Source organism: Salminus brasiliensis, chromosome 7, assembly GCF_030463535.1.
Source record: "Salminus brasiliensis chromosome 7, fSalBra1.hap2, whole genome shotgun sequence".
Classification (NCBI taxonomy): domain Eukaryota; kingdom Metazoa; phylum Chordata; class Actinopteri; order Characiformes; family Bryconidae; genus Salminus; species Salminus brasiliensis.
Window position 1 is genome coordinate 29,787,702 of NC_132884.1, and position 26,229 is coordinate 29,813,930.

At 42.3% G+C, this 26,229-nt stretch overlaps 3 protein-coding genes across 14 annotated transcripts in view; 2 read left to right on the top strand and 1 right to left on the bottom strand.

Annotated features, from left to right (window-relative positions):
* The window catches only part of sfi1 (SFI1 centrin binding protein), a 28,021-nt gene extending 16,545 nt beyond the window's left edge, over positions 1–11,476 (bottom strand). For 2 of the 3 annotated variants that reach the window (XM_072684534.1, XM_072684532.1), the window contains exons 1-4: positions 1,189–1,398; positions 757–914; positions 492–563; positions 256–366 (exon numbers count right to left, since the gene is read on the bottom strand). In XM_072684534.1, coding sequence (XP_072540635.1) covers positions 256–366; positions 492–563; positions 757–914; positions 1,189–1,239 — 392 coding nt within the window. In that variant the 5' untranslated portion in view covers positions 1,240–1,398. Of the gene's footprint in view, positions 1–255; positions 367–491; positions 564–756; positions 915–1,188; positions 1,399–11,242 lie in introns of those variants that run through there. The other variant, XM_072684535.1, reaches the window with a different exon arrangement.
* Positions 2,030–12,646, top strand: eif4enif1 (eukaryotic translation initiation factor 4E nuclear import factor 1). 7 transcript variants are annotated; one of them, XM_072684537.1, is made up of 19 exons: positions 2,030–2,785; positions 3,496–3,651; positions 4,074–4,147; positions 4,279–4,403; positions 4,523–4,791; positions 4,957–5,155; positions 5,256–5,416; positions 6,073–6,211; positions 6,302–6,475; positions 6,571–6,848; positions 8,488–8,568; positions 8,708–8,894; positions 9,488–9,573; positions 9,660–9,790; positions 9,886–9,961; positions 10,518–10,638; positions 10,766–11,101; positions 11,272–11,433; positions 11,534–12,646. In XM_072684537.1, exons 2-19 carry the CDS (start codon positions 3,553–3,555, stop codon positions 11,728–11,730), a joined length of 2,895 nt encoding a protein of 964 aa, XP_072540638.1. In that variant the 5' UTR covers positions 2,030–2,785; positions 3,496–3,552; the 3' UTR covers positions 11,731–12,646. The 7 variants fall into 7 exon arrangements, with proteins under 7 accessions (XP_072540638.1, XP_072540637.1, XP_072540643.1 ...); XM_072684536.1 differs by having other exon boundaries at positions 3,499–3,651; XM_072684542.1 differs by having other exon boundaries at positions 3,499–3,651; positions 6,571–6,803.
* A 1,074-nt stretch (positions 12,647–13,720) lies between these two features.
* patz1 (POZ/BTB and AT hook containing zinc finger 1) lies at positions 13,721–26,159 on the top strand. 4 transcript variants are annotated; one of them, XM_072684546.1, is made up of 6 exons: positions 13,721–15,397; positions 16,015–16,078; positions 16,183–16,354; positions 16,771–16,932; positions 18,856–19,068; positions 23,132–23,262. In XM_072684546.1, the coding sequence occupies exons 1-6, from the start codon at positions 13,980–13,982 to the stop codon at positions 23,164–23,166; spliced, it is 2,064 nt and encodes a 687-aa protein (XP_072540647.1). In that variant the 5' UTR covers positions 13,721–13,979; the 3' UTR covers positions 23,167–23,262. The 4 variants fall into 4 exon arrangements, with proteins under 4 accessions (XP_072540647.1, XP_072540644.1, XP_072540645.1 ...); XM_072684543.1 differs by having other exon boundaries at positions 13,722–15,397; positions 23,124–26,159; XM_072684544.1 differs by lacking the exon at positions 16,771–16,932 and having other exon boundaries at positions 13,722–15,397; positions 23,124–26,159.
* The last annotated feature ends 70 nt before the right edge of the window (positions 26,160–26,229 follow it).

Consider the following 26,229-nt stretch of genomic DNA (forward strand, 5'->3'; position numbering starts at 1 on the left):
ATTTCCAAACAAATTCCATTTAGCATGAACTCCATACTGATGACATTAGAATGAATCCATTCTTAAGTTATTAATGTTCAATGTGTCGATTCATTTACAATGAACATCTGGATATCTTAATTCTCTAAATGTAATCAGATCAATTAGCCATGTGGTTCATCTAAATGATAGCTACAAAATGTTAATTACAAAATGAGTCAATAATGGCAGACTGTACACATGTATTCTTGTTGTATTCTTCTTTGCATTACTCACTTATAGTGGCAGTCTGCTCTAATAGTCAGGGTCCATTCTTTTCTGGCATGCCACCACTCATCTTTCCAGGCCCTTAGAACCTTCTTCAAGACCACCTTCCTGTAGTAAGATCTGGATGGAAAAAGGACACTTTAAAACTATTAGATTTTTTTATACAGGATTAACTGCATTGTGATAGTTTGATGGCATAAGCAATTGTTGCAGTTTATACAATAGGGCAAAGTCCTGCACTGAACCTGGCTCGCGATATAGTGACTCTCCCGAATGTTTTCTGAATCCAGAGGTAAAGAAACTTCCGTGCAAGATGTCTAAATAGAAAGTATGAAGGAATATTAGTTTTGGCACCCACAAATTTACCATAGCCATAACCTATATATTAATACATCTATACAAATTCAATATGCTACCTGAATTTAATATATTACGTCAAAATGTCATAAAGTTATCACTTTGAAAATACACAGTTTTGTTGGATGCTCTGGTTTATTTGTGGTCTCTGACCGTATCCTGAGCTCTTTCAGTCGTCCACCTCTGTTCCAGGTGTATCCGACTCGATAGGTGATCTTGCGGATGGAAGTGTGGCGCATCTGCCTCTTCCCAGAAGAACCCGGTTTTCCAGGTTGTGGCCCTGCTGTGTGCATAATCCTTGTCTTATTCGGCTGTGAAAAGAAAAACACAAACATTATACGCTGATATTATAATCTTATCTATATTTACAGATCCTCACCCTAGAATCCCCACATCGGCGTATCCCCAATTAAACTGTTGGCTAACATCAGATATTAAGAGTTGTCTATTATTTACATAACTAAGATAAAGTGGCTTATATTAACCCCGTAACTTTAACTACTTAGTTTCGACAGGTGTGTGTTAGCGATCCTGAAACTTTGTTAAAGTCACAGCTGTGTTTTCTAGCTGGAAGACTGAAGGTACCTCGACTTCCAAAAACTGATAGCCAGCGTTCGTCAACCACTTTTCTGACATCTGACATTTACATTACATGAATTACAACGGAAATAAATGATTATGTGCACTTTGCTACTATAATTTACCAACTGTAAAAAATGTTTTGTTAAGCTTCATTAACTGTTCTGACTGCTAAACTAACAGACATCCATTTTCACAACTGGACTCGGCTATCGTTCCCCACCAACAACAAACCGTAACTGCCGCGTGAGGACAACGTCCGCTGCTGGGATGTCAAAGTAAAAGCGCTGCTGGAGCTGCCTCCACTTCTCCAGTTTACACCTTATAACATATCATAACATATTACTACTATATAATAATTCGTGGTTCCAAGTTTCACGTTTTTATTTTTTTTTCTAAACTTGAAACTTAGTTAGTTGTCCTTTATATTGTGCCATGAATGCCAAATTTCATAATGAATGGACCACTAGAAATGCTCCAAAATGACACTACATTATATATATAAGTTTCGAGAGCTACAGTGTGACATATAAATACACATAAACGTGTACGTGTTTAAGTGTGTATAGCGTGTGTAGTGTGTATGTGCCTGCAAAAAACGGCGCTGGTTGAAAATAGGAGGCCAGTGTATTGCCTGACAGAATTAGACGTCCCACTTTGGAATTGTACTTATTCCTAATTGCAAAGCAACGTTTTAACTAATATTTAAACGTGTTTTGTTTGCTTAAATTCAGAAGTACGATTAAAAATAAGATTCGTTTGTGTTTTCCATTGTAACGAAGGCGGCAGTGGTCACTATATAATCCTTGATTGGGGCTTCAATCAGCGCCTGTAGTGATCTGGAGAAATTCGCCGCTGAGCGTCGGGAGCCCCGACACAGAGAGAGAGTGTGTGTTTGTATGTGTGTGAGAGTTTATTACAAAGTACATAGAGGTTAGTTGTATTCGCAGTTAGTCTGCATCGCGGATTTTAGCTCATTGTCCGGAGGGAAATTAACGTGGATTTTCTGTCTTTCTTTAGTGATTTAAGCCGTTTTTTGTTTAGTAGAGAGTAATAATCATTTAGCGTAGTTAGCCAGTTAGCTGGCTTAGCTGACTAGCGCTAGCTTTGTGCTGTCTTTTCTCTACGGCTTGCGAGCAAAGATCCAAACACTGGGACGATATTGCGTGAGAAGTTCTGGTTGCTTTTCCCCAATGTTAAGTTTGGGTCTATATACTAGAAGAATTGGGAAGTTGAACGAAATCGCTGCTTTGGCCAAACACTAAGCGTTTGTTGACTGTCGGTTTGGTGAGCGTTTAGCCAGCTTGGCTGGGAGCTCCTTTACCGGCTATCGTAAACGTTCATTTTTAGCTTTTAGACCTAGCCTGGGATCGCCATTTAAGTATCGGGAAAGTGTAAAAACACCCCTAACTGTCTCACTTAAAATGAATATTAACCAGGTAATTGCATCCGCATCCAGTTGAATCGCCTGAAAACACGTCAGTTCGCTCGAAGTCCCGTACAAAAGTTGAGCAGGCTAGCAAGCTAGCTAAGTAGCTAGCTATAGCATCCGAGGAAGAAGGGAGAAGCCTGTGTGTGTGTATATACATTTTTCTAGAATCAGGTAAGTTAAGTGCGTTAATTCGAATAGAAGGCAATGAGCGTGTGTAGTGCTAGTAGTAGTAGTAGTAGTAGTAGTGTTGTTGTTGCGGTGTTGTATCATAACTAATCCGGTCAGTTAGCCTTTGGCTGCTAGCTATCGCTAATTGTTGCTAATTCCCGGCCGGTGAAACACTGGCGCTTAGATCATTTAACTGGTAATATTTAACAAGAATAAAACGATAGCAGCGATTTAAGCTGTGATCAAATCTAAATAGTTACTGTCTGCGCAATTCAGACAAATATCCACACCTCATATACTGAGCAGTGCCTCATTTGTCTGGCCTGGTCCTTTGACGACTTGTGGTAACGTACTAGTCCGATTATATTAACCATGAAACATTTCTGGCCCCAAAAAGGTGCTTGGTAATGGTATCTAATACTCTTAACTGTCTAGAGAGTCAGTCTATTAGAAACTCGATTACCTTGGTTTGACAAAATCTGTTGTAAACAGTTTGGATCTGTAACTGCATACGTCACTAATTTGTCAAGCAACGTTTATGTTCCCTTTTCTTGAAAGACCAAGAAACTGTTCAAAGCTTAAGGTCTTCACCTAGGTTGGCAGTATGTTCACATTGACAGCTGCTCTTCCAGAATGATGTCTCTTTGGTTTATTTAAGATCTTTTTTTGTCTTTCAGTAGTGACAGCTGACTAATGCCTGGATTTTTTGTCAGCAGGTGTTTGGAGTGTCAAAAGAAGATATACCATTGGTTTGGCCTCTTGCTTCAGTCATGGAGAAAGATGCCTGTATAGAGGATCAGGAAAATGGCGATAATACAGGGCACACAGTGAAGGATTCTGTAGTAACCTCTGCTTACCGATACACCAAGGTCAGAGCTGTAATATGCTGCTTAATCTCCAAATAGAAAACTAACGTTTTATTGTTGCCTGTGCTGTCCAGTCATTACCTCCATAAATGGCGTCCTAATAAATGTAGGAGTACATGTGCATAAGTCAATGCTGATGCTGTTACAATAGTGTCAGGAGCTTAATCTGCCTGTCTTAGTCTTACTGAGAAATTTAACTTGTTTAGGGATTGTGTACAGTAAAATAAATAAAGCATGGATGCTTACTTGGTATCTAGGCATCATGTAAACAACATTTTCTTCCATAGTACAATAAATATTGATTTGAGTTATTGATGAAATTGAAGTCTCAGTCTTTCATGGTTGTCAGATGGTTTCATTTTATGCATTCCTAAACAGGGAGGCTACTGTAGTCAAAGTTGGGCTTTCTTTTTTTCTCATAACAGGAAGAGCTGTTGGAAATCAAAGAGTTGCCAATCTCTAATGAGAGACCAGAGTGTCTGTCGGAGAAATATGACAGGTGATCTTTTATGTGATTGTTACCTGTACTTACTTGGCTTAATGTCAGATTGATCTGAAGTGTTGCTGCATGTGACTGGCTGCAGGCTGCAAAGACCTTAAAAGTACTAATTTGTCATTTCTATTTTGTAGTGATGGTGTGTGGGATCCTGAAAAGTGGCATGCTTCACTCTACCCCTCAGAGCGCAGCTCCCCAGTAGATGGATACAAGAGAGACTATGCTGAAGATAGAGTGTCTTTAAAACGCAGAATTGCAGGTAACTTTTCCACAGTGGGACTGCTGCACTGTATAATTGTGTGAAGAACATGACAATTTCTTAAGCATTAACCTTCAAACTGAATCTTTCATGTTTTCTATACATAATTTTCCTTTTAGACCCAAGGGAGCGTTTAAAAGAGGATGATTTGGAGGTTGTTCTTAGTCCACAGCGCCGTAGTTTTGGAGGTGGCTGCCAAGTGGCACCCACCTCCATTGTTCGGCGTCCCATCAGTCCCCTTGAGAACAAGGAGAATGAGTCCCTCCGTCTGGGAGGTACACGGCGTATCGGAAGTGGCCGCATTATGGCGGCACGTGGGTTTGAGAGGGATGCTCGAGTGGATAAGGAACGTGAGCGAGAACGTGACTTCAAGGACAAGAGATTCAGGGTATTAAGAATTGTTCTCATGCATGAGTTGACCTTATGCATGCCGATGAGATGCTCTTTCTGTGATTTGAAGAGACTGCAGTAATTGGACAATTTTTGCAGGGTCTGAATTAGTTTGGTGTAGGTTAAATAGTTACTTAATGTAACTATTACATCTTTGTTACAGAGAGACTTTGGAGACAAAAGAGTGTTTAGTGAGCGAAGAAGAAATGACTCTTATGTTGAGGAGGAGCCTGAATGGTTTTCTGGTGGACCCACCAGCCAATCGGAGACCATTGAACTCATTGGCTTTGACGATAAGCTTCTAGAGGATGACAAGCGGAGACCTAAGCGCTCCAGAAAGAGGACTGAATCGGTGAAAGAAGGCATGTGAAGTATTTGGATTTCCTCTTCCTGTTAATGTGTGTTTTTTGTTTGTTTTTTTTTTTTTTGGGACAAACTTTTGAAATGGGTCTTGTCTTTCAGTTGAATGTAATGGTGGTCTTCCTGAGGAGCCACAATTGGTTCAAGAAACAGGGGCTGATCAGGAGGTTCCTCGTTCTGAAGTTCTGCCTGAACAAACAGCTGGAGAGTTTGACTTCAATGAGTTCTTCAATCTTGAGAAGACAATGCCTGGCCTGGCTTCGGTAAGATATGGGGAGCACTGCATGCTTGGGGGTGTTGGGGGTCTAGTGAATGGCTGAAGCAAACACGTACATGAACTGGGCACATCTGAGGCCTCTCAGTTGGGGATTTCTCACTCACAGACCACCTGACACTGTGGGATGCTCGGTGTACTTGTGCAACTACTTTGCTTTTCTGCTTTTGTTGTTGACATTGAACTGTCATACTACTGTGATTTGAAAGTACGATGACTTGTTTTGGTTCAGAACTGTTTGTGTTGGAAGTTGAGGATGTCTTGGTAGATTAAGGTTGTAATACAAATTTATGCCCATCACTGATCCAGGTTAGGTGTAATTTGAATGCAAGTTCTAACTGCTCAAAAAGCTGTAGAAGCTTCTGTGATGTCTGTGGACTCCATAAAAGATGCAGTTAACTGATTTTTGTTGTTTGGGTGATGTGAACCTTTGTGTCCACGGTTATGAGTTCCCCCTTTCCCAAAATCCCACTCGCCATTTGCCCTCATTGCTCTATACAGCCTGCAAGAATCATCATGTAAGTGTCATCCTCACCCCACCTCCCCCACCCTTTCTTGACTATTTTTCTTTATGCTGAAGTGCTAAGTCTTTTGTGGGTTTTTTTTTTTTTTTTTTTTTTTTTTTTTTTTTTTTGTATCTTTCAGATGATTGAAGATGTGCTCAGTGAAGGGTCAGTTACAGCCAGCCGTTTCAGCCGCTGGTTCTCCAGTAATCAGAGTCCTTCTGGTAGCCGTTCCAGCAGCTTGCGTTCCACCCCACATGAAGAGCTGGAGAGACTAGCAGGTGACTGAATACAGACCTTGAACCCCTTGCATGCATATGTGCTGTTTGCTAGGTTTTTGCAATTGTAATACAATTTGTGTTTTGTGTCAGGTGTAGATCCACGCAGTAGCTCTCCTAGTCAAGGTCCTACACCCTACTTTACCCCCATTTCAACTGAGCGCAAAGATAAAGTGGACATCTTGGAGCTGCTCCATAAAGCCAAGGTTGACCTAAAACCTCTTCTGTCCAGCTTGAATGCTAACAAAGCCCGTCTGAAGGAAAGCAGTGAGTCAGATCTGTCCAATAATCAGAAATGTTACTTTTCTTATGCTGACTTAACAGGAAACCTAATGCTGTGTTTATTTTATAAACTGTTCTAGCTAATTCTGGGGTGGTGTTATCTTTGGAGGAGGTGGAAGTTGGCTTAAAGGGACTTAATGTTCGTTCGGAGCACCCTCAGCAACCCCCCCGGCAGCAGCAGCAGAATCAAGGGGGTGGGACGCCGTTCATGGCTGAACATCTGGAACAGGCTCTTACAGGAGGTTCTGGGGTCAAACCCCGTCCTCGAGATCCTGATATGTCTGCCTTCAATAAGCTGGTCAGCAGTATGAAGGCAAGTGGAACGTTGCCCACCCACCCTAAGGCCGGAAGCAGCAGCGTAAGTGTGAAGGCTTACGTGATCATATGTGCCGGCTTGCATGATCATGTAAAAGTCAGCATGTACTGCTCAGCATGTGCTGCTCTGTCAGGTAAAGGGGTGTGTCTCTCTCTACTGGTGCCAGGTAAGTGTATTTGAGAGACAGAATGCTGCTTCCTTTATGGCCTTAAAGGCACTTGGTAGACTCCTAATTCCGAATTCTCCTGGATTGGATTAATGATGGGCATAAATTTGTACTGTGCTGTTGAGTTGCGTTCATTTCTGGAGATGGTATTTTTGCTGTGTGTTTTGCTAAAAGTGAACCTTTTGCCAGTTTAATTAAAACTTTTTTTTTTTTTGTGGTCCCACCACCCATTTATGCCCACTCAGCCAGCTCTCAGATTTTCAGCAGCTGTTACACACAGTTGGACAGGATTGTGTGGAACAGGGTGGTAATGCCACTTTACTGTATCAAACATCAGACAGATTTTCATTGAGGCCATTTGTGGGTGAATTGGACCATGTTCTGTCTATGGGAGCAAGTTGGTCATTTATCTAACAGGTGACAGTAATATTCAAACTGGTCTTGGTTTTAATTTAAATCTCAAAATCCAAAGTAAGGAATGTACCTGAATATCTGTAGTGAGCTTTAAATGATGGGTTAATTTGGAGAGCTGCTACACAATGCCAAAAGTACCTGTTGACTTGTTGCTAACCTAACAGGAAAATCATTTTTACCTGGTCTAGTGACATGCTTTTTGCATTAGTCATGACTTGGGTGTTCTTATTGTTTAGCATAAGCTATCTATATTTAAAAAACCACACATGGTCTGTCTGTACTGTGCTATGTGGCAACCAGTTGCACCGAGCCACTTCGTCCAGCCCGTTACTCAGTCAGGGATCATTTAGTATAGAAAGTCCGTTCCCCAAAGCTACCTAACAAACTGGTTTTAAACACTTTATACAGTGACAAGGTTTTGTTTTCTTAGACTCTTTGGTTGCCTTTTTAAGGGCAATGGGAACATTATGATGTACAAACCCACGTATAATAATTGACTTGTTTTGCTTTATTCCCCAGCAGTAATCCAGTTTCTCTGGGTGTGTTGAAGCTAGACTTGAGGCAGTTTAATTGTAATGCAGAATCCAGAAATTGAGGAGTGTGGCGTCAGATGTTTGAAAGTGTTCATGTTTACTTATTGGTGGCTATAGCCAAGCTGGAAGGCACTTGGTTTGATCATCTCACTAGGATGTCCATACATGCACAAATGCTTTGAGTTACCAGACAATCAACAGAGCAAAACAGGCTACAGCTTACTGTCTGCAAAATAATTATGAAGTGAGTTACATATCAAGTATTGGTTACCCAAGCAATGAACATGAGGAAAAGCAGACTCCAAAGGATGCTCTGTATGCACTGCCAACTCCTTCAGGCAGTAGTGTCACACAGTGCTGAATAAAATTTTGCATCATTATTGGAGTGCATGTGTAAGCCTGGTTTGAGAGGTAGAGGTTTGACATTGCTCTCACTAGTTCTCTGCACAGTTGGAGTTTTGAGTTTGACGTGATGTCAATGACTTTCTTTTCTTCATCACTGGGGTGCATCACTGAGTTTATGCTAGACTCCGTTGAATATCTGACTCTGCTTCCTTTCTTTGTGTAGCTGCAGCAGGTGGCAGATTCTGTGATCCTAAGCCCCATATCTGAGGCTCAGGTACCTGCTCCACAGAAAAACATCTTCCAGGTGATTTTTAGTTTTATCTGACCACTTTAGCTTCCCTAAAGCACACTGTCTCAAGCAAATAATTTGGCTTCATAAACTTTCAGTTTATGGTAACTGAATGATGCAACATGTTTCTTTTGCAACATGTTCTCTGTTGTAGGAGCTATTGGGTGTTCAGGGTGCTCCACGGGCAGGATCTCCACTCTTTAGTGGTCTGTTGGCGAGTACTGATGCCCCACCTGCTCCTGTCCCAGGCTTATTGCACCACCGTGGCTCTTCATCCCCTCTGTTCACACAGAGACCACCCATTCAAGACTTCTATGCAGGTTGCATGCAGCCTGGAACAGGTATAAGTGTTGGGCTCACGTTTCATGAAAATTGTTAACCTTAGGAATGAATTATGCAATGAGTAAAAACAAAACACCAAAGCTGCTGATGCATAGCTTGTTAAAAGTTACTGTGTTTAAATGTTGCTGTAGGACAATGGAAACATTTGTGGTTTAAAAATTGACATGTGGAGATTGCATGTTGGCGCGCACACAGCCTTGACACAAAGTGTCAAGACCTTAATTTTTACTAAGCTGTACTTCACTATAGATGTGTTTTTGGCTCCCAGGGTACTTTGTCAGCCAATAACAGTTCTGATCCAGTCTTTGTTTGTGTGATACAGCCACACAGGGTAAAATGTGCTGTAAAATCTCATTATAGACTGATTTGTTTAGTAACTTGTGACCCAGTCTGACTAACCTGACTGTTCGGCTCCTGGTTTCTTTAAAACAAATCTGTGTACACACTCTGAACCAATGGCTGTTGCTGTCTGTTAACTATTGATGTATAATTGGTCACATTGGGATTAAAAATTGAAGTAAGCACTGGCCAGGACTAAACAACTGCTTTTTTTTTTTTTTTTTTTTTTTTTGTCCTTCCCCCTTCCAATTAGGGTTCCATGTTGGTCCACAGCAGATACTGGGCGATCAGATTCCTGAAATGCACCGAGCCATAAGTCCTGGACCCACTCCACAACAGGCAAAGCTTTAAAAAAATTCTTGGGCAATCTGTATGTTGCTGACTTTAAAATGTGTTTCTTTTTAAAACATTTAACACCGTTTCAGTTAAGGGCACTATCTTTGGACCAGGCAGAGCTGGATGCCTTGATGTTTCAGCAGGATCTGGCAGTACATGCTCGCCATTCGTACCAACAAGGCTACAGTAAACACAGTCATGATAAAGCTTACCGGAACAGGTACAGCATTAATGTGGTATTTGCTGAGAAGATGGGCATTTTTTAAAGTTCTGTAGAAACCCTTAAGTCGTTGATGTATTTTTGGTCTTTTATAGACAGCCAAGGCTGAACCGATCTCCTGGTCCCCACCCACCTGGCAGGAATTCACCTGTCACTGCTGTCACTAGTATGGTGAGTTAACTGTGATGGCAGCTTGGCCAAAATATATGTACTGTTTGAACTATGCTTTATATGTACTGACTTTCCTATGCTGCTTTTCTGGACACTTCTGGACAGAGTTTTAGATGACTGCAGTGTTTGCTCATTAAATTAGACAAAATTTAATTCTTTGTTGGAGTAAACATGTACTGAATGCTTTTCAGCTTGTTTTTAATTTATGTAAAGGGTAGTTTGTACAGCATATCGTTTGCAAACATTAGCATGTTGATATGCTTCCATGCACATTTCCTACAACTAACAGTGTCCTAGCCACCATGAACTGTCGCCCTCCAGTTAACTGGGAATTTTCCCACACCACTAATATGAATAAAGGGGGTAGATCTCACTCCTGTATCATTTGCACTTGCCGTAGTCCGACTCTAACCAGCTTAAGCGAAGTTAAGCATGCCTCCAGACTGTGTTCAGAAAACAGTTTTGAGTTATATTTGAATACTTTTGCTGTCCTTATGTTGAATTATGCTAAATTGGAGCACTACTTTTGAACTGACTTAACCATTGTCTTCTGCAGCTGTCCCCATCATTTACTCCCACCTCAGTAATAAGAAAAATGTATGAGTCAAAGGAGAAAAGTAAAGATGAGCCAACAAGCCGACCAGGGAGTAAAGAGGATACGGCTAACTCGCAAGAGGGTAAGATTCCTACTCTGGGTTGACACTTGTTGACTTGATTCTGTGGATATTGCAGGTTTGTACCATTTCCCTCTTTAAATGAATGGATGGTAACATTTTTATTTATTTCTTTTTGGGGTTAAAAAAGAAACTCCATCCCCTAGCTCCTTCCTTGAAGGCGTAGATGGCAGTGGATCCCAGACAGGTGGAGTAAAAGCCTGTTCTACTCCAGTGTCTACACAGAATCGCCACTCTAAAGAAGCAGAGCGGCCCAGGCCAAGCTCCACTACTGGGCACCACACTCCTACCATGCTGTCCCCAGGCGCCTCTTCCACCTTCCCCAGACCGATTTACCCAGTGCCCCTTTTGTCTCATGTTCCTATAGTGAGGCCTCCACCACCACAGCTGCATCCCAGTGTGGTACAAAGGATGCTTGCTCAGGGCATACAGCCTCAGCAGCTTGGACCTGCATTGTTGCAAACAGGTTTGCAAATCTTTTCTTAAATGTCATTGTTCTTATGTATGAATTAGACTGTGTTTTGTATGGTATGTACAGTTTATAACTGGCTAATGTGTTGTTGTTTTTGACCTGGGTTTTTTTTTTTTTTTTTTTTTGTACTCGTACCTTAAGTTGATATTTGATTCTCTTGACAGGAGTGTTCCCTCAGACTGTTGATTTGTCCCAGTTACAAGGTCTGCCCCCAGCTCTCTTAGGCCAGCATCTGTATCCACTAGGCACTACAGGGCATCCCCTGATCTCCCCAAGAGCTCCTGCGACACACATGCAGTTGGCAGTCATGCAGCAGCAAAGACCAAGTAAGTGTGTGTGGTCGTGTGGGATGGGGTTTTTTTTTAAATGGAGGGGGTAGGGGGTGGTGAGCATAATTGCCATTTTAAGACTCCTTTGTTTCTGTAGGTCTGCACACGGGGACAACTGGATCACCCCAATCGCAAAGCCACGGCACTCATCGAGCAAACCATTCCCAGCGGAGAGGGGGGAGCCCACCTCTAGGCCTGGCCAAGTGGTTTGGATCTGATGTGTTGCAGCAGCCTCTTCCTTCTATGCCTTCAGCTAAAGTAATCAGTGTTGATGAACTGGAGTTCCGCCAGTGACCTCATCCTGCAACCAATCGTCAAGTAAAGCAAGACTTCCCTTCCCCACTGTCCTGTTTAGTTTGGTAAAAATGTGAACTTTAATTTCTACTTTAATGTACAGATGACAGAGCCCTGTGTATTTTACATACTGTCAAACCTTGCAGTTGATGGAAGTTGTGAAAAGGCCTACAAGTTGAGAGAGAAAAAAGGGAAATGGCGGTTTTCCCTGTCACTATTGTCCTATCAAGTAATGTAGGGTGGGTTTTTTTTTTTTTTTTTTTTTTTTTTTTTTTGTGGCTTTTTTTTGGAATCTTAGTTTATTTGCAGTAAGGAAGGAAATAATGTATAGGCCAGAATTGTACAGACTATGGGAATGGATGTTTCCTTACCCTGTACATAGCTTTTTGTTTGGGGGGGTTCTTTTTCTTGTCTTGCTGTGGGGAAGGCTTGCAATGCAGAGAATGGGGCACTGATTTATTATTATTATTATTTTTTTTTCCCTCTCCTTTTGTTCCTCCTTTTCCTTTCACTGACCCTGTTTTTGACTGAAGTGGGGTTCCATATTCCTCATCCCCGAGAATTGACCGGGTGGGAATAGGCTGCACTGCGGATTATTGGTTTGTTGGACTGTGATGCCGACAGATGAACAATGCTCACCTGATCCATAAGGCGAACCTCTCGCTGGACAATAGTAGCTGGAACCTGCTAGAGCTGAGCCCAAGGGGGGCTGCAGTGTGTATGTGCCTTTTTTGTTTTGTTTTTTTTTTGTTTTTGTTTTTTTTTCTTTTCCTCCCTCAAACCCTTCATAGTCACTGAAGCACTGCTCTGAATCACGTTTGTTTTAGGGTGGCAGGGGTTCGATTCGAGATGTGCTATTAATTTAAAGAAGCACAAATAGGAGAAAAAAAAGTTCAATAAAAAATTATTCACACTTTGTTTTTTGTATGTTTCTTTGTTTGGAGGCGGGTCAAAGTCCTGGGTGTAGAGTTGTGGGGAAAATTCTTCATCTTATTACTGAAGTTACTGTTATTAATGAACTATGTCTTGGTTTTCTTCTATTCAACTTGCAAAACTAAGTAACCGAAGTTCTCATCTCCAGTGTCTTGTTCAGTTCAGCCATATCAGTCTCCCCTATCTGTGACCCAGAAGTTAATTGGTCCACTGTAATTTTCATAAAGTAGAGACCTGCTGCCAGATTTCCAGTCAGAAACCCAAAAATGGAGCTTGAAAGTGACTGGACTGACAGGTGTGGTGTGGTTTTTGGTTCATCTATACTCTGTGTGTGTGCCCCCCCCCCCCCCCTTGGGTACTTAACCCAAAGCCCTGTAAAATTGGCCAGGAGGTTGGAATTTGTTAGAGAATGCCATTTTTGGGATCACTGCAAATGCAGCAGATAATATCTTACTTCTGAGCCCCATTCTTACTTGGCATTAAATTAAGGAAAAACGAAACCCACTTCAACTACTATGTCCTAATTTGAAATAAGCAATCAGATATTGTTGCTTATTATATGCCTTGTTTTTTTTTTTATATCCCTTTTCTTAAAGCATACTTGGCACTGCTAACTACATTTAGAAAAACTCTGAAAGAAATGGAAACGCGGCTTGTAGATCCATAATATTGCCAACCCATGGATTTCTAGCACGTTGACATGAACGGTGTGTAGAGAGGATTTGGTGGGCTTTAGCTGGGTGTCAGACCCGGAGCACTGGGCAGGGAGGGGGTCGGTTTGTTTTTCTCCCTCATAGAGCTCACGGGAGGGGGGGGGGGGTGCGGAGTCTGTGTCTGCCTATGAGCTCCACTGACCGTCAAATATCCCACATTTCCCAGACAGTGTCTAATACAACAGTTACTGTTACCTGGCGAGGTGTAAAGTGGAGACAAAGTGCTGCCGTGTCGCACACTTTTAGCGCACTCGCTGTAATGGTGGTGTACTCTTTTGGGGGAGGGGTGTGAAAGGGGGAGGGGGCTCACTGGAAAACAAGGATGTGAATTCATAACGGCCCGGCGGGGGGGTTAGAAACCAGGAAGATGAACAATGTGCAAAACGCATAAAGTATAAACCTTCATTCCGACTGAGCGAACGACCTGCTAATGCAGGCGAGGTACGTCCAGCGTGTGTAGAGCTGACACGAAGCTAATCCATTCGTTTTTCCCTAAGGGCGAAAAAAACAAAACAAGGACGGATACCCCCTCCCCTCCAAATAAAGGGTAAAGTTCACAGGAAGCTGGGGGGCTGCCATTTTTTTCGCCTGCTAACATGTTAGATGCTAAAGCGGAGAGGGGTGCTCGCCGTTAAAAATAGCTCTTTTTGTTTGATTTCTCTTTACCTCGGGCGCCGGGTATCTCACTGCGTTTTGTCCTATGCATTAAGTGGTCCTTGTTTAAACGCGGGCGGTATGGAGAGGACCGAGCAGCCGTGGAATTCCTCCTACACATACCAGGTGAGCAAGCACAGCGCTGAGATGCTCCACAACCTCAACAGCCAGAGAAAAGATGGAGGCAGGTTCTGCGACGTGATCCTGCGCGTCGGCGAGGAGAGCTTCCCCGCGCACAAGGCCGTGCTGGCGGCGTGCAGCGAGTACTTCGAGTCGGTGTTCAGCTGTCCGACGGAGGGCGACGGCGAGGGCAAGGAGCTGGAGATGCACACCATAAGCCCTAAAGTTTTCCGCGACATCCTGGACTTCGCGTACACCTCGCGGATCGTAGTGCGCCTTGAGTGCTTCCCGGAGCTCATGACGGCTGCCAAGTTCCTGCTCATGCGCTCCGTCATCGAAATCTGCCAGGAGGTAATCAAGCAGTCCAACGTGCAGATTCTCGTCCCTCCTTCGCGGGGAGGAGGAGGTGAGCACAGCTTTCCCCGCGCCACCGCCGCCAACAACGACCTGTCAAACCCACCGCATTTAGACGTGGCCAACGGTGCCGTGTTCGCTGATCATGGGCCGCCACAGTGTGTTGTTGACAGGGACGGTGGAGGCGGTGCTGGTGCTGGTCCGGCGCCGATTAGCGACGGCTCCCTCGCGGCTATGCCGGCTAGCAGGTTACCCGTGTCTCCGCCACACCTCTCGGGAAACCCCGTAAACGGCGAGGGTTCTCCGGGCTCCAAACGAGGCAGGGGGAGACCGAAGAAAGAAGCAGTTGCAGCCGCAGGAGGAGCGGTCTCCTCCTCCTCCTCCTCCTCATCTTCCTCCTCCTACAACAACAGCCACCACGGCGCTGCTAACGAAAGCGAAGATCTGTTAGCATGCTCGGTCTGCGGGAAGATGTTTACAGACGCCGCGCAGCTGCGGAGCCACGAGGCGGAGCACGGAGCGTTCGGTGGTGGCGGTGGCGTAGGAGGACGGGAGCTGGTCCCCGCGGACATGGCACCTGCGGTGATCCCACAGGTCCAGGCACAGGTAGGGCCGCACGAAAACGGGCTGCCATCGCACAGCGCCGCCGACGGCCACCGCAAGCGGGAGAGGACGCGGAGGCATGTGGGCTGTGAACTCTGCGGGAAAGTCTTCAGAGACGTGTACCACCTGAACCGGCACAAGCTGTCGCACTCGGGAGAAAAGCCGTACGCCTGCCCCGTGTGCGGCTTGCGCTTCAAGCGAAAGGACAGGATGTCTTACCACGTCCGCTCCCATGACGGCTCCGTGGGGAAACCGTACGTGTGCCAGAGCTGCGGGAAGGGGTTCTCAAGGTGAGTCCTGTCCTGCCCGTCACTGAAACTGATTTACTGGCTCTGGTTGGCTGAAGTCTAAGCTTTGGGCTGCAAGAAGCGTCAAAGAAAAGAGGATTTGCTTTATTGGATTGTATTAAACATACACTCAACAAAACTACTGCATTGTTTACACTTTGCCTAATGAGGCTGCTAGTCTGACAGACTGATAGCTTAGGGGAGGATAGATTATCTAAACTATACACAAGTTATTGCTTTTAATCAGGACGTGCCCATATTATAAACATCATTTGCATTTTTATGAAATAAGAATTTAATGTGAACAACTTTCAAACCTTATGGTTTACTCCCAATCCACCTAGTTCAGAAGTGGAAGTTGTAAAACCGCTAGTTGTGATGCACCTGCACATTTCTATATACAGCAGTTTAGCTCCACTCTTTCCCTTTGGTGAATTATAACTGTTATATTTAATAGATATTTACATATAGTGTTCAGTCCTGGCAGCTTTCGAATGAAGCACAACAATAGAGAAATTTAGGTTGGAAAATGGGTATGTAGGTTCAGTTGTGATGGGGTTGGTTTGTGAGCGGTTTAATGTGTGTTTGCAATTAGTGACTCAGGTGTGTGTTTCCTGCAGGCCAGATCATCTTAATGGACATATAAAACAGGTACACACCACAGAAAGACCTCATAAATGCCAGGTGAGAAACATGGACCCACTGCTTGACAAGTATAAAGTGTGACTTTATTTGTGTAAATGTAAAGTAGTGGAGATGTCATGTATTTTCTCATGCCGTTTTCCCAGATTTGCAATGCATCATTTGCAACAAGGGATCGTCTAAGGTCACACCTTGCCTGCCATGAGGATAAAATACCATGCCAAGTGTGTGGAAAGTTCTTACGGGCTGCCTACATGACGGACCACCTGAAAAAACACAGCGAAGGACCTCACAACTACTGCAGCATATGCAATAAAGGTAAACTCTCATAATCGCAACTAAATTTGCACTTTTTAAGGTATTCGCTTTCTTAAAAAAAAAATCTTATCACTTCTCAATAGTTTGACATTTGTCAGAATTTATACACATATATATATATATGAAGATGTTACTAGCAATTGGTATCAATTTGATTAATTAACAAGAATGCTTCTGACTCAAGACAATCATACTGTCCTGACTGAATGATGGCTTCAAGGTCTAGGACGCTTACAAGCGGATACATACGTTTGGATTGCTCGCTCAGTTGTGACCTCGTTTAAGTGGAGTTCATCTTTTACATCATAATCTCCTAGAAAATAAGAGATTCTCATTTTGGATGTAAAACAAATCTCTACTTGTTGTATTTTTTCTTCTTTCCTTTGTTTTGCTTTTTGCTCCTCCAATGGTCTCAGGTTTTTCAACTGCGTCCTACCTAAAGGTACATGTAAAAACGCACCACGGCTCGTCCATGCTCCCTCCCTCCACAGCTCACCAGTTCCTAGAGCCGCGTGCCAATGGGCCGCAGACACACAACGGCGCCCCCTACCACTCAGGACGCCAGTGCGCAGTGGAAGGCAAGCAAGCCTCTCTCCACAGCGTCCTTGTTGCTCGCTCGCTCGCTCTTTCACCCTGCTGCTAAATACTGCATCTGCTTGTGTAAACACACTCAAACACTCATACATACATGGACCATACTGTTGTGCTAATTTGTCAGTGCAGCCTAATTCCATCCCTCTTTTGTTTTAAAGACACAAAATGGTCACAATCATCTGCCTCAGATTTTGCATATACAGTTGCATAGTATAAAGCTGGATTTTAGTTACACTCAGGAACTCCGGCTCTGGTCAGGAGCTGAGCTGATCAACCAGCTTGAGCAGACCAGGCAATGTTTTTTGTTGTTGCTTTTTAGCAGGGATATTAGATCATTTTAATGGATTGATTGGAGCATTGTTCCAAACAGTTGCATATTTGGAAATTTGGAAGCTCTATTCATTTGATGGGATGACATCACAACATTCTGTCAGATATAGAGAAAGTCTGTGAAGCCAAAGTTTCTTTGAGTTATTTGTATTTGAGGCTAACAAATATTCTGGCAGTCATGCAGAAGGCACTTTTTATATTTCGGTGAAATGTACTACAAAAGTTCCAAATTCAGTCAGTTTTTCAATGAAAATGTGAAAAAGGTCTGATTGTACAACTGAAAGCCTGCTGTATAGGCTTGACTGGGACCTCGGAACATGGACAATATTTTGGAACAGCTGATAAAAGCTGGCTGACCGGTCTGCCTACACTGCATGTATCCACATGTACCACTGCAGTTGGCTTGTGCTGTATAAAGTCAAAGTGCACATTCAAGTAAGGCTGCAATGTCGTAATTCGAAGCCCAGTTTGTCTTATATTATTAGTTTAAACTTGAACTTAAGTACAGTAACACAAATGCCCTTTACCTGAAATTTCATATCTTCAATTCAGAAATGAATGTCATTGGTTGCTTTTTCCACAGTGTAAAGAATGCATCATAGTTGCAGCCCTACCAGTTTTGTGTAGTATGGAAGCCGACCCTGTATATTGCTGTTCACGTTAGCATGGCAATTCTGTCTGTTGCTTTCTGTCATTTCCATCTCATGCTGGCTAAACAAATATTTCCTCAGCAAAGTCCATTAATGCATGTGCCAGTGTAGGCCTACGTCTTTTGTCATATTTTTTGGGGGGGGATTCAATGGACCTTTTTTCAAACAATTATTGCCATTGAAACCAGCAGCCTGTTGTTGGGGTATGCTGAGAGGACATTAGAGAGGAAGAAGTTAGACTCAATTGGTTGTTTTTATAATGCGCCATGTGGCTAAATACCTTACATTGTTGATGTTGAGAATTTTTTAGGGACAAGGATTTCCTATGTGTCATGATATGTGATGTGTATAAACATTAGTGGTGAAAAGATGAAAATGGTTAGCTTAGAGAAAGAAAAGTTAGTTCTGCAGCACTGTTACAACATATTAGTCAGAATTGCCAGTTTTTATTTAGGTGAACCCCACACCTTCACCAAAATTGCACAAGTTTGTTTTACAATACTGGCGAAGGTTCTGATGTGGGACATACGTGTTGGTGTGGTTCTATTTATTATTTAGATTTGTTGGTGGTAGATTTGAAGGTAGAATGAAAGAAAACATCAGAATTGAGTTATTAACTTTACATCAGTACAACAGTCATCACTTCAGTTCCTTATGTTGGGCTCCAACAATACGTCTGCAGGCTTGGCAAGTAATGAAGGAAAAAGATTCATTCACCTGTGATGATCTTGCTCAGGCTGAGCATGAATTGTACTCAAAGGGGTACGGCATTCAAGCTTTGATGAGCACATGAGCTGATGTGAAGTTAATCATCATTCTGACTGTACTGACTGCAACCCACCCCCCACCCCCGGCCTCTCTGTCTCTCCTTCTCTCTCTACCCCTCACCTCCTCTCTCCATTGTTGGGGTGGTTGTTGATGGTGTAGATCTTTGCACCAGTCGTCGGCTCCTGGTTACCTTTCCTGAGACAGAGGGGTCATTTCGGGGCCTTTCTGGGCCTCCGGTTCTCCCCCAGCCAGGCCCTCCTGCTCTTGGTTTGCAGCCTGAGTTGCTCCTTGGCAAGCCAGGGACGACTCCCTATTTCTGGGAGTGCCGCTCTGCTGGAGCACCAGGCTTCCCACTGCATGGGCCTCTCGCAGGTCAGTATGGGCCGGCTGGAGGGTGGGCGTGGGACAAGACAAATGTTGCTTACACAACAGAAAATGTAGGCTGCTGCATCTAATGAATGAGTTATTTGAGTGAAATGTTTTAAATGGAAACCAGAAATATAACAAGTTGCCAGTTTCTTAGGTGCATTCACACTTAGACTGCAAATACATTCCAGTATGTCCTGTGCCATGTGACCAGAGGAGTGTGATATAAATGCAACATTTATAACTTTGGATACACGGTTGAGGGGTATTCTCTTTTTTATATACAGTGGGGAGAACAAGTATTTGATACACTGCTGATTTTTCAGGTTTTCCCACTTGCAAAGCATGTAGAAGACTGTAATTTTTATCATAGGTACTCTTCAACTGTGAGTGATGGAATCTAAAACAAAAATCCAGAAAAATACATTGTATGATTTATAAATAATTAATTTCCATTTTATTGTGGGAAATAAGTATTTGATACACCAGAAAAAGAAACTTAATATTTGGTACAGAAACCTTTGTTTGCAATTACAGAGATGAGACGTTTCCTGTAGTTCTTGACAAGGTTTGCACACACTGCAGCAGGGATTTTGGCCCACTCCTCCATACAGATCTCCTCCAGAGCCTTCAGGTTTCGTGGCTGTCGCTGGGCCACACGGACTTTAAGCTCCCTCCAAAGATTTTCTATTGGATTCAGGTCTGGAGACTGGCTAGGCCACTCCAGGACCTTAAGATGTTTCCTACGGAGCCACTCTTTAGTTGCCCTGGCTGTGTGTTTTGGGTCGATATCATGCTGGAAGACCCAGCCACGACCCATCTTCAGTGCTCTTACTGAGGGAAGGAGGTTGTTGGCCAAAATCTCACGATACATGGCCCCATCCATCCTTCCCACAATACGGTGCAGTCGTCCTGTCCCCTTTGCAGAAAAGCATCCCCAAAGAATGATGTTTCCACCGCCATGCTTCACGGTTGGGATGGTGTTCTTGGGGTTGTACTCATCATTCTTCTTCCTCCAAACATGACGAGTGGAGTTTAAACCAAAAAGTTCTATTTTTGTCTCATCAGACCACATGACCTTCTCCCATTCCTCCTCTGGATCATTCAGATGGTCATTTGCAAACTTCAGACGGGCTTTGACATGCGTTGGCTTGAGGAAGGGCACCTTGCGTGCACTGCAGGATTTTAATCCTTGACGGCGTAGAGTGTTACTGATTGTTTTCTTTGAGACTGTGGTCCCAGCTCTATTCAGGTCATTGACCAGGTCCTGCCGTGTAATTCTGGGCTCATTCCTCACCTTCCTCAAGATCATTGATGCTCCACGAGGTGAGATCTTGCATGGCGCCCCAGACCGAGGGAGATTATCCGTTATTTTGCATTTCTTCCATTTTCTAATAATTGCACCAACAGTTGTTGCCTTCTCACCAAGCTGCTTGCCTATTGTCCTGTAGCCCATCCCAGCCTTGTGCAGGTCTACAATTTTATCCCTGATGTCCTTACAAAGCTCTCTGGTCTTGGGCATTGTGGAGATGCTGGAGTCTGACTGATTGAGTGTGTGGACAGGTGTCTTTTATACAGGTAACGAGTTCAAACAGGTGCAGTTAATACAGGTAATGAGTGGAGAACAGGAGGGCTTCTTAAAGAAGAAGTAACATGTCTGTGAGAGCCAAAATTCTTACTGGTTGATAGATGATCAAATACTTATTTCCCACAATAAAATGGAAATTAATTATTTAAAAATCATACAATGTATTTTTCTGGATTTTTGTTTTAGATTCCATCACTCACAGTTGAAGAGTACCTATGATAAAAATTACAGTCTTCTACATGCTTTGCAAGTGGGAAAACCTGAAAAATCAGCAGTGTATCAAATACTTGTTCTCCCCACTGTATATATATATATATAATTTGATAAATATTAGGGTTGCAACAAGAAGTTGATAAAATAATCGATTATTAAAAGTGTTTGGAACAAATTTCATTATCGATTCGTTGTGTTGCACGTTTTATGTGTTACTTGCCTTGTCATATCCGCATACGTCACTTGCGGCACTTCGTCTACTCTGGAAAAAATAAATAAGAGCGGGTTGAACAGAGCGAGCCGAAGCGGAGACGTAATCTCTCAAAATAAGTTTAAAAGGAAGAAGTAAATACATTCCAAAAAAAATGAAACCTGGCCGATGCAGAAAAGAAGGTTTGGCTTAAATCCTCTAAACTATGGGAGCACAGTCAATATTCTTTGTTTGTTCTGTTTTGAAGTGAGGAAATGTAACGGTGCACTCACTATGTGAACCGGCACAGCACGACACATGCTGTTTTTTTGCTTGTTAACTGGACAGTGATTGTGTGTGTGTGTGTTTGTGTGTGTGTGTGTGTGTGTGTTACTTTGTCAGTTTAATTTGCTTCAGCAGTGTTTAAATGTGCTTTATAAAAACATGTAACTTGTACACAGTGGTGGTAATTAATGATTAAGCTTCAAGTTTTAAGAAGAAGAGTGAAGACACTACATACAAACTACAAGCAATTCATCCTGTCTCACTCCTCACTCCCAAACAGTGCAGTGTTTGCATCAGCAATGCACTTATTTTTCTTTCTTATTTATAATTTTTATTTTTAATTTATGAAAAAAAAAGAATTTAATCTTTTATTGTACGCACTTATTTGGTCTGTTATGTAATGTTCTATTTTTAAATAAAGACATGGAAATGTATTTTTAATCCAAGTAATTAATAAAAAAAATCGATAGATTAATCGATTATTAAAATAATCGTTAGTTGCAGCCCTAATAAATAAACCATCATACCATATCAAAATGGTCATAAATCTGACAGGAACAAATGTTAAACCGCTCTGAAGCTTAATTAGCAACATAACAATCTGCTCACCACAGAACAAATTCAAGTCTGGCTGACTGAAACCCCGTTTATGAACATCAAGACGAGAAGGATTCAGATTGAACGTCTGGTGTTGGAGGTACACCGACTGAAATTGGTTCTGTAGCCCACTTGCTCAGTGTAGCTGTGGTTGACTGACATGAATATTGATAAATGAGAGAGCAAATTCGAGCGACTGGTGTTAAGAGAAACAGAAAGGTGAAATGAGACTGAGGTTCTGCCGTGTTTGGACCTGTAGCCCCCCAGCTCTGCGTGCACGCATTTCCACATCGGTGTCAGCAATGGGTGCAACTTCAAGGTGTTGAAGGGGTGTCCACAAACATTTAAGCATATAGTGTATATACGGTGGCCTTCTGTTTATGTTGTTAAAAATCACAGATGATGTAATATATTAAAGCGTGTCTACCCACTAGATACTACATTCACAGGTTTGCTTGAGACTGTTTTGAGACGGTTTGAGTCACATATTAATGTTTAAAAAGGCAATCATGACTTGATTTAAGACGTGTCTTTAGGTTCTAGTCCTGGTTAGGGATGTTTTCTGTGACCACCTTGTTGAAAAGTTCTGGATTAGCGCCTCTGCTAAAATGCTGTTGCTTTTGAAAATATCAATTGGCTGGCCACTATCTGCTCATCAGCATTTCTAGTGTGATCGTTGGCCAATGCGGATCACAGGAAAATCTACAAGCTTCCCATTGCTGCTGTCCAAGGAAACAATGTTCATTTCTGTCCACTTTTATTTTTCTACATCAAACACACCACCAAGTTTACAGAGTGAGAAAATATTATAATCACTGTAAAAATGCTCCAAATATTTTTTACATTGACTTACATCAAAAGTCTCTCCTGTAGAGTTGCTGTTTTGGAGATATGTGTTATGGGTTTTAAAGGTAAAGGGATTGATTTAAGTAACTAACATCATGTTTGTATATATGATACAAATGAGAAGACTTCCATCCCAGGATAATTCACAGTCATTCACCATTCTCCACCAGTAACTATTGTGGCAAGTTCTGGTCTGAGGAAACATGTAGATGTCAGTTGATCTGTAAGTTGATGTGTATGTCTGGCCTAATGTGAGGTTCTTCTTCTCTTTCCCTATCCTCTTCTGCCTCTTCTCATTTATCATGACTCGCCCTTCCCCTTCCCACTCTGTGTTTACCTCAGACGGGCAGGAGAATGCTGGGAAATGCCTCCATCAGGATTCTGATGGTTCAGACACTGCGTTTGGGGAACTCTCTAACGGGACGGAGCTGAAGCCCGAGCATAAGGCTGAAGGTGAGGAACTAGAGGTGACCTCTCTGATCTTTAACGGGGAGGCTGATGGCCCAGCGGCAACACCATGCGGTTCCAAGCAAAAAACGGACCCAGAGAAGAAGTTTGCTTGCGGCGATTGTGGCCAGACCTTCCGCACAAAGTCTTACCTCAACAAGCACCACCAGCGGGTGCATAAGAAACACGGCAGGACAGGATCCAGCCTTGGGGATCTGGGCTCGCCCTTTTCGCCCCAACAGAACATGTCGCTGCTCGAGTCGTTCGGGTTTCAGATCGTCCAGTCAGCTTTTGCCTCTTCATTAGTGGACTCTGAGGTTGGGAGCAGTGCTATGGGTTTAGGAGACAAGTGACTCTGTAGTGAGAAAGCTACATTTTTTCTTTCTGGACTGCCACAAATTTGAGAGTTACTGCAATCCTACCTTTCATCATCAGTGTCATTGTAGACTACTTTGTCTTTTGCGTTTCTTACCGTGAACTTGGTTTTTGTCACTTTGAACAGTTTGAACACGTTTGCCAAGATGTATTCCATTCTATTTTCCTGTTGGTGTGATACAGCTAATCAGCTTTTCCATTTCACTGAATTCTTTGTCATAGTTTGTAATGGTGTACCAGATAAAGTCAGGCCACTGGTAACGTAGGCCATTAGACAAAAGTATTAGCAATTAAAGTCTGCTTCTTTTTTCTCTTTTCTTTTTTGGTCAGAAACAGAATTTGTGTGACAACCTTTCAGCTGCCGAGGCTGATCATTAGTGGGCAAAAAAAAAAAAAAAAATTAATGGCCCTGCCTGTCTGAGTGTGTACACATTTTAAGTTTGATAATCATGAATCACTTAAATCGAATCATTTTAGTTTGCGTTGTAGATTCTTGCCAGATGGATTGTTTTGAGTTACACAACAGTGCATGTGAGTTTTGAATATTCAGCAGGGACCAATTTCAGGTATGACTGTAAGATATTGCAAGAAATGAAGAGTATATTTTATTAACTTATTGATATTAGTGTCCCAGTCTCCTTTATGAAATGGGTTCTATAAAGTCATTCAGATTTGGATCTGTGCTGTGCTATTTTGTCTTTGAACTATATGACAGGAGGCCAGCAAGAGTGTGTGTGTGTGTGTGTGTGTGTGTGTGAGAGAAAGAGTGCTTGATTGATGTGCACCAGGTCTCTTTATCTTCAGAATGTAATATAATCAGAGGGCTTTTTTTAATATATCAGATTTTTTTTCCTATGAGGTTCAATACATTCCTGCTTAACTTAAAGAGTTCCTATCATGATATGTGTATAATGTTCACACACGTAACAAATGTGTATATATATCTGTGGCCAATATTGTTAGTTTGTTTAATCTATGTGAATGGGGTCCTTGTATATAACTTTTCCTTGGCCTTCTTGGAGGAGTGGATGTTTGTATTGAGAGAGAGAGAGAGAGAGAAAGAGAGAGAGGGGGGTGGGAACGTTTCGGACAAAGAGCCTAAGTTGTATTAAGTTGGTACCGGCAAATCTCCACTCTTTGTTTTTTTAGTTTCATTTGTGCAAGTTCTGGGGTGTGTTCTCATATAAACAGATTTTGTGTGCGTTTCAATCATTGTCATGTCAGTATGCCATTGTTGTTTCATATCGAAATTGTTCCTTTTATGCACCCCCCCCCCCCCCCCCCCCCCCAGGGACTAGCAGTATACCAGTACTGTGAGCATGTGTATCTGGTCAGTAATTACAGGTCATTAGACGGTCTGCTGCAAGGTGTTTGAAAGAGATAAGGTCAATAAGGGGAACGTAACTACGTCACTCTTACTAATAATGACTTTCTAATGTAACATACCCTGTGTAGAAAGTTTGGTCATTGGTTTATTTATATTTAATATTGTCACTGTCACACAGAAACCTTGTATTTCCATGTTTGGCTTTTTTTTTTCACTTTTTGACATAATTAGAATCTGGTGGTTTCTTTAAATTTAATAGACTAATAGAAATACTCCTAAATGACTTGGGGATACAAGTTGTTTGTGCGACAGTCACTACTAATATATAAAATATATACACTGCTGTTGTTTTTGTTTGTTTGTTTGTTGGTTTTTCCCCCCTGATGGTTTTTGTTTCTACACTAGCTTATAAATTAATGTGTAATCTGAGAAGGTAGACAGTTGTTGGTTTTGCATTTCATTTCTGTATTTGCATTCTCTCTTGTAAGCTATAGAGAAGAGGTTCCTTTCACAAAAGCATTTTAGTAAATTGCTATTACTATTTACCTTGACCCCTTCCAGCTGATTGTTTATTAAATGAAAATGAATCTCACAGTCTAGAGATCATCAGTACTTCATTTTCAGTTCATGTCTCCCGACTCCAGCCCTATCAGGCTGAATTGAGTGCATTCAACCTTTTATTTATTTGACAAATGGAAGTGGGCCTGGGGGAGGATGCAGTGCTTAATGATTTAATATGCCGATTAGTTGTCTCATGTTCTATGTGTGTGTGGCACATTATCACTGGAAGTGTTTTTCTTTCCTCAGTCACTGTTTTTCTTTTGTGTGTGTGTGTGTGTGCGTGCAAATTCTGCTTACATTTTTGTATATTCGTATGTTGCTAAGTGCCTTCCCAGTACTGATTGTGAACTGCGATGGGTAGGAAAATCTGTCATTATAAGGACCGTCTTAAGAACAACTGTGTACACAGACAAAGTGACTTGCATTGACACTTTTGTACAAAGACATGCACATAGAACAAAATGTACATTTGTATGTATGTTTGGGATTCTATCTTTGTTCTCTGACGAAGAAGTTGTTTCTTTGCGATTTATGTCTAGAATTTCATTGATTTTTGGACATTTGGATATAGGCATACTTTTCTATTGATGTTTGTTTTTGTACACTGTTTTGTGTCTCTGTTTATTTGCTACAGAGATGAGTATAAAATAAAATTGTATTTGAGAAAATGTTCTTTTTAGTCCCTTTTCTTTATCCTGGTTCTTTATCCACCATGCCCTTTTACTCACAGCCCAATGA

Coding starts and splice junctions, on each gene's coding strand:
- eif4enif1 (XM_072684537.1), top strand. CDS start 3,553: ATGGAGAAAGATGCCTGTATAGAGGATCAGGAAAATGGCGATAATACA. Junction 9,791..9,885: donor GATAAAGCTTACCGGAACAG/GTACAGCATTAA, acceptor GGTCTTTTATAG/ACAGCCAAGGCTGAACCGAT. Junction 9,962..10,517: donor TCACTGCTGTCACTAGTATG/GTGAGTTAACTG, acceptor TGTCTTCTGCAG/CTGTCCCCATCATTTACTCC.
- patz1 (XM_072684543.1), top strand. CDS start 13,980: ATGCTAAAGCGGAGAGGGGTGCTCGCCGTTAAAAATAGCTCTTTTTGT. Junction 16,079..16,182: donor AAAGACCTCATAAATGCCAG/GTGAGAAACATG, acceptor CCGTTTTCCCAG/ATTTGCAATGCATCATTTGC. Junction 16,355..16,770: donor CTGCAGCATATGCAATAAAG/GTAAACTCTCAT, acceptor CAATGGTCTCAG/GTTTTTCAACTGCGTCCTAC.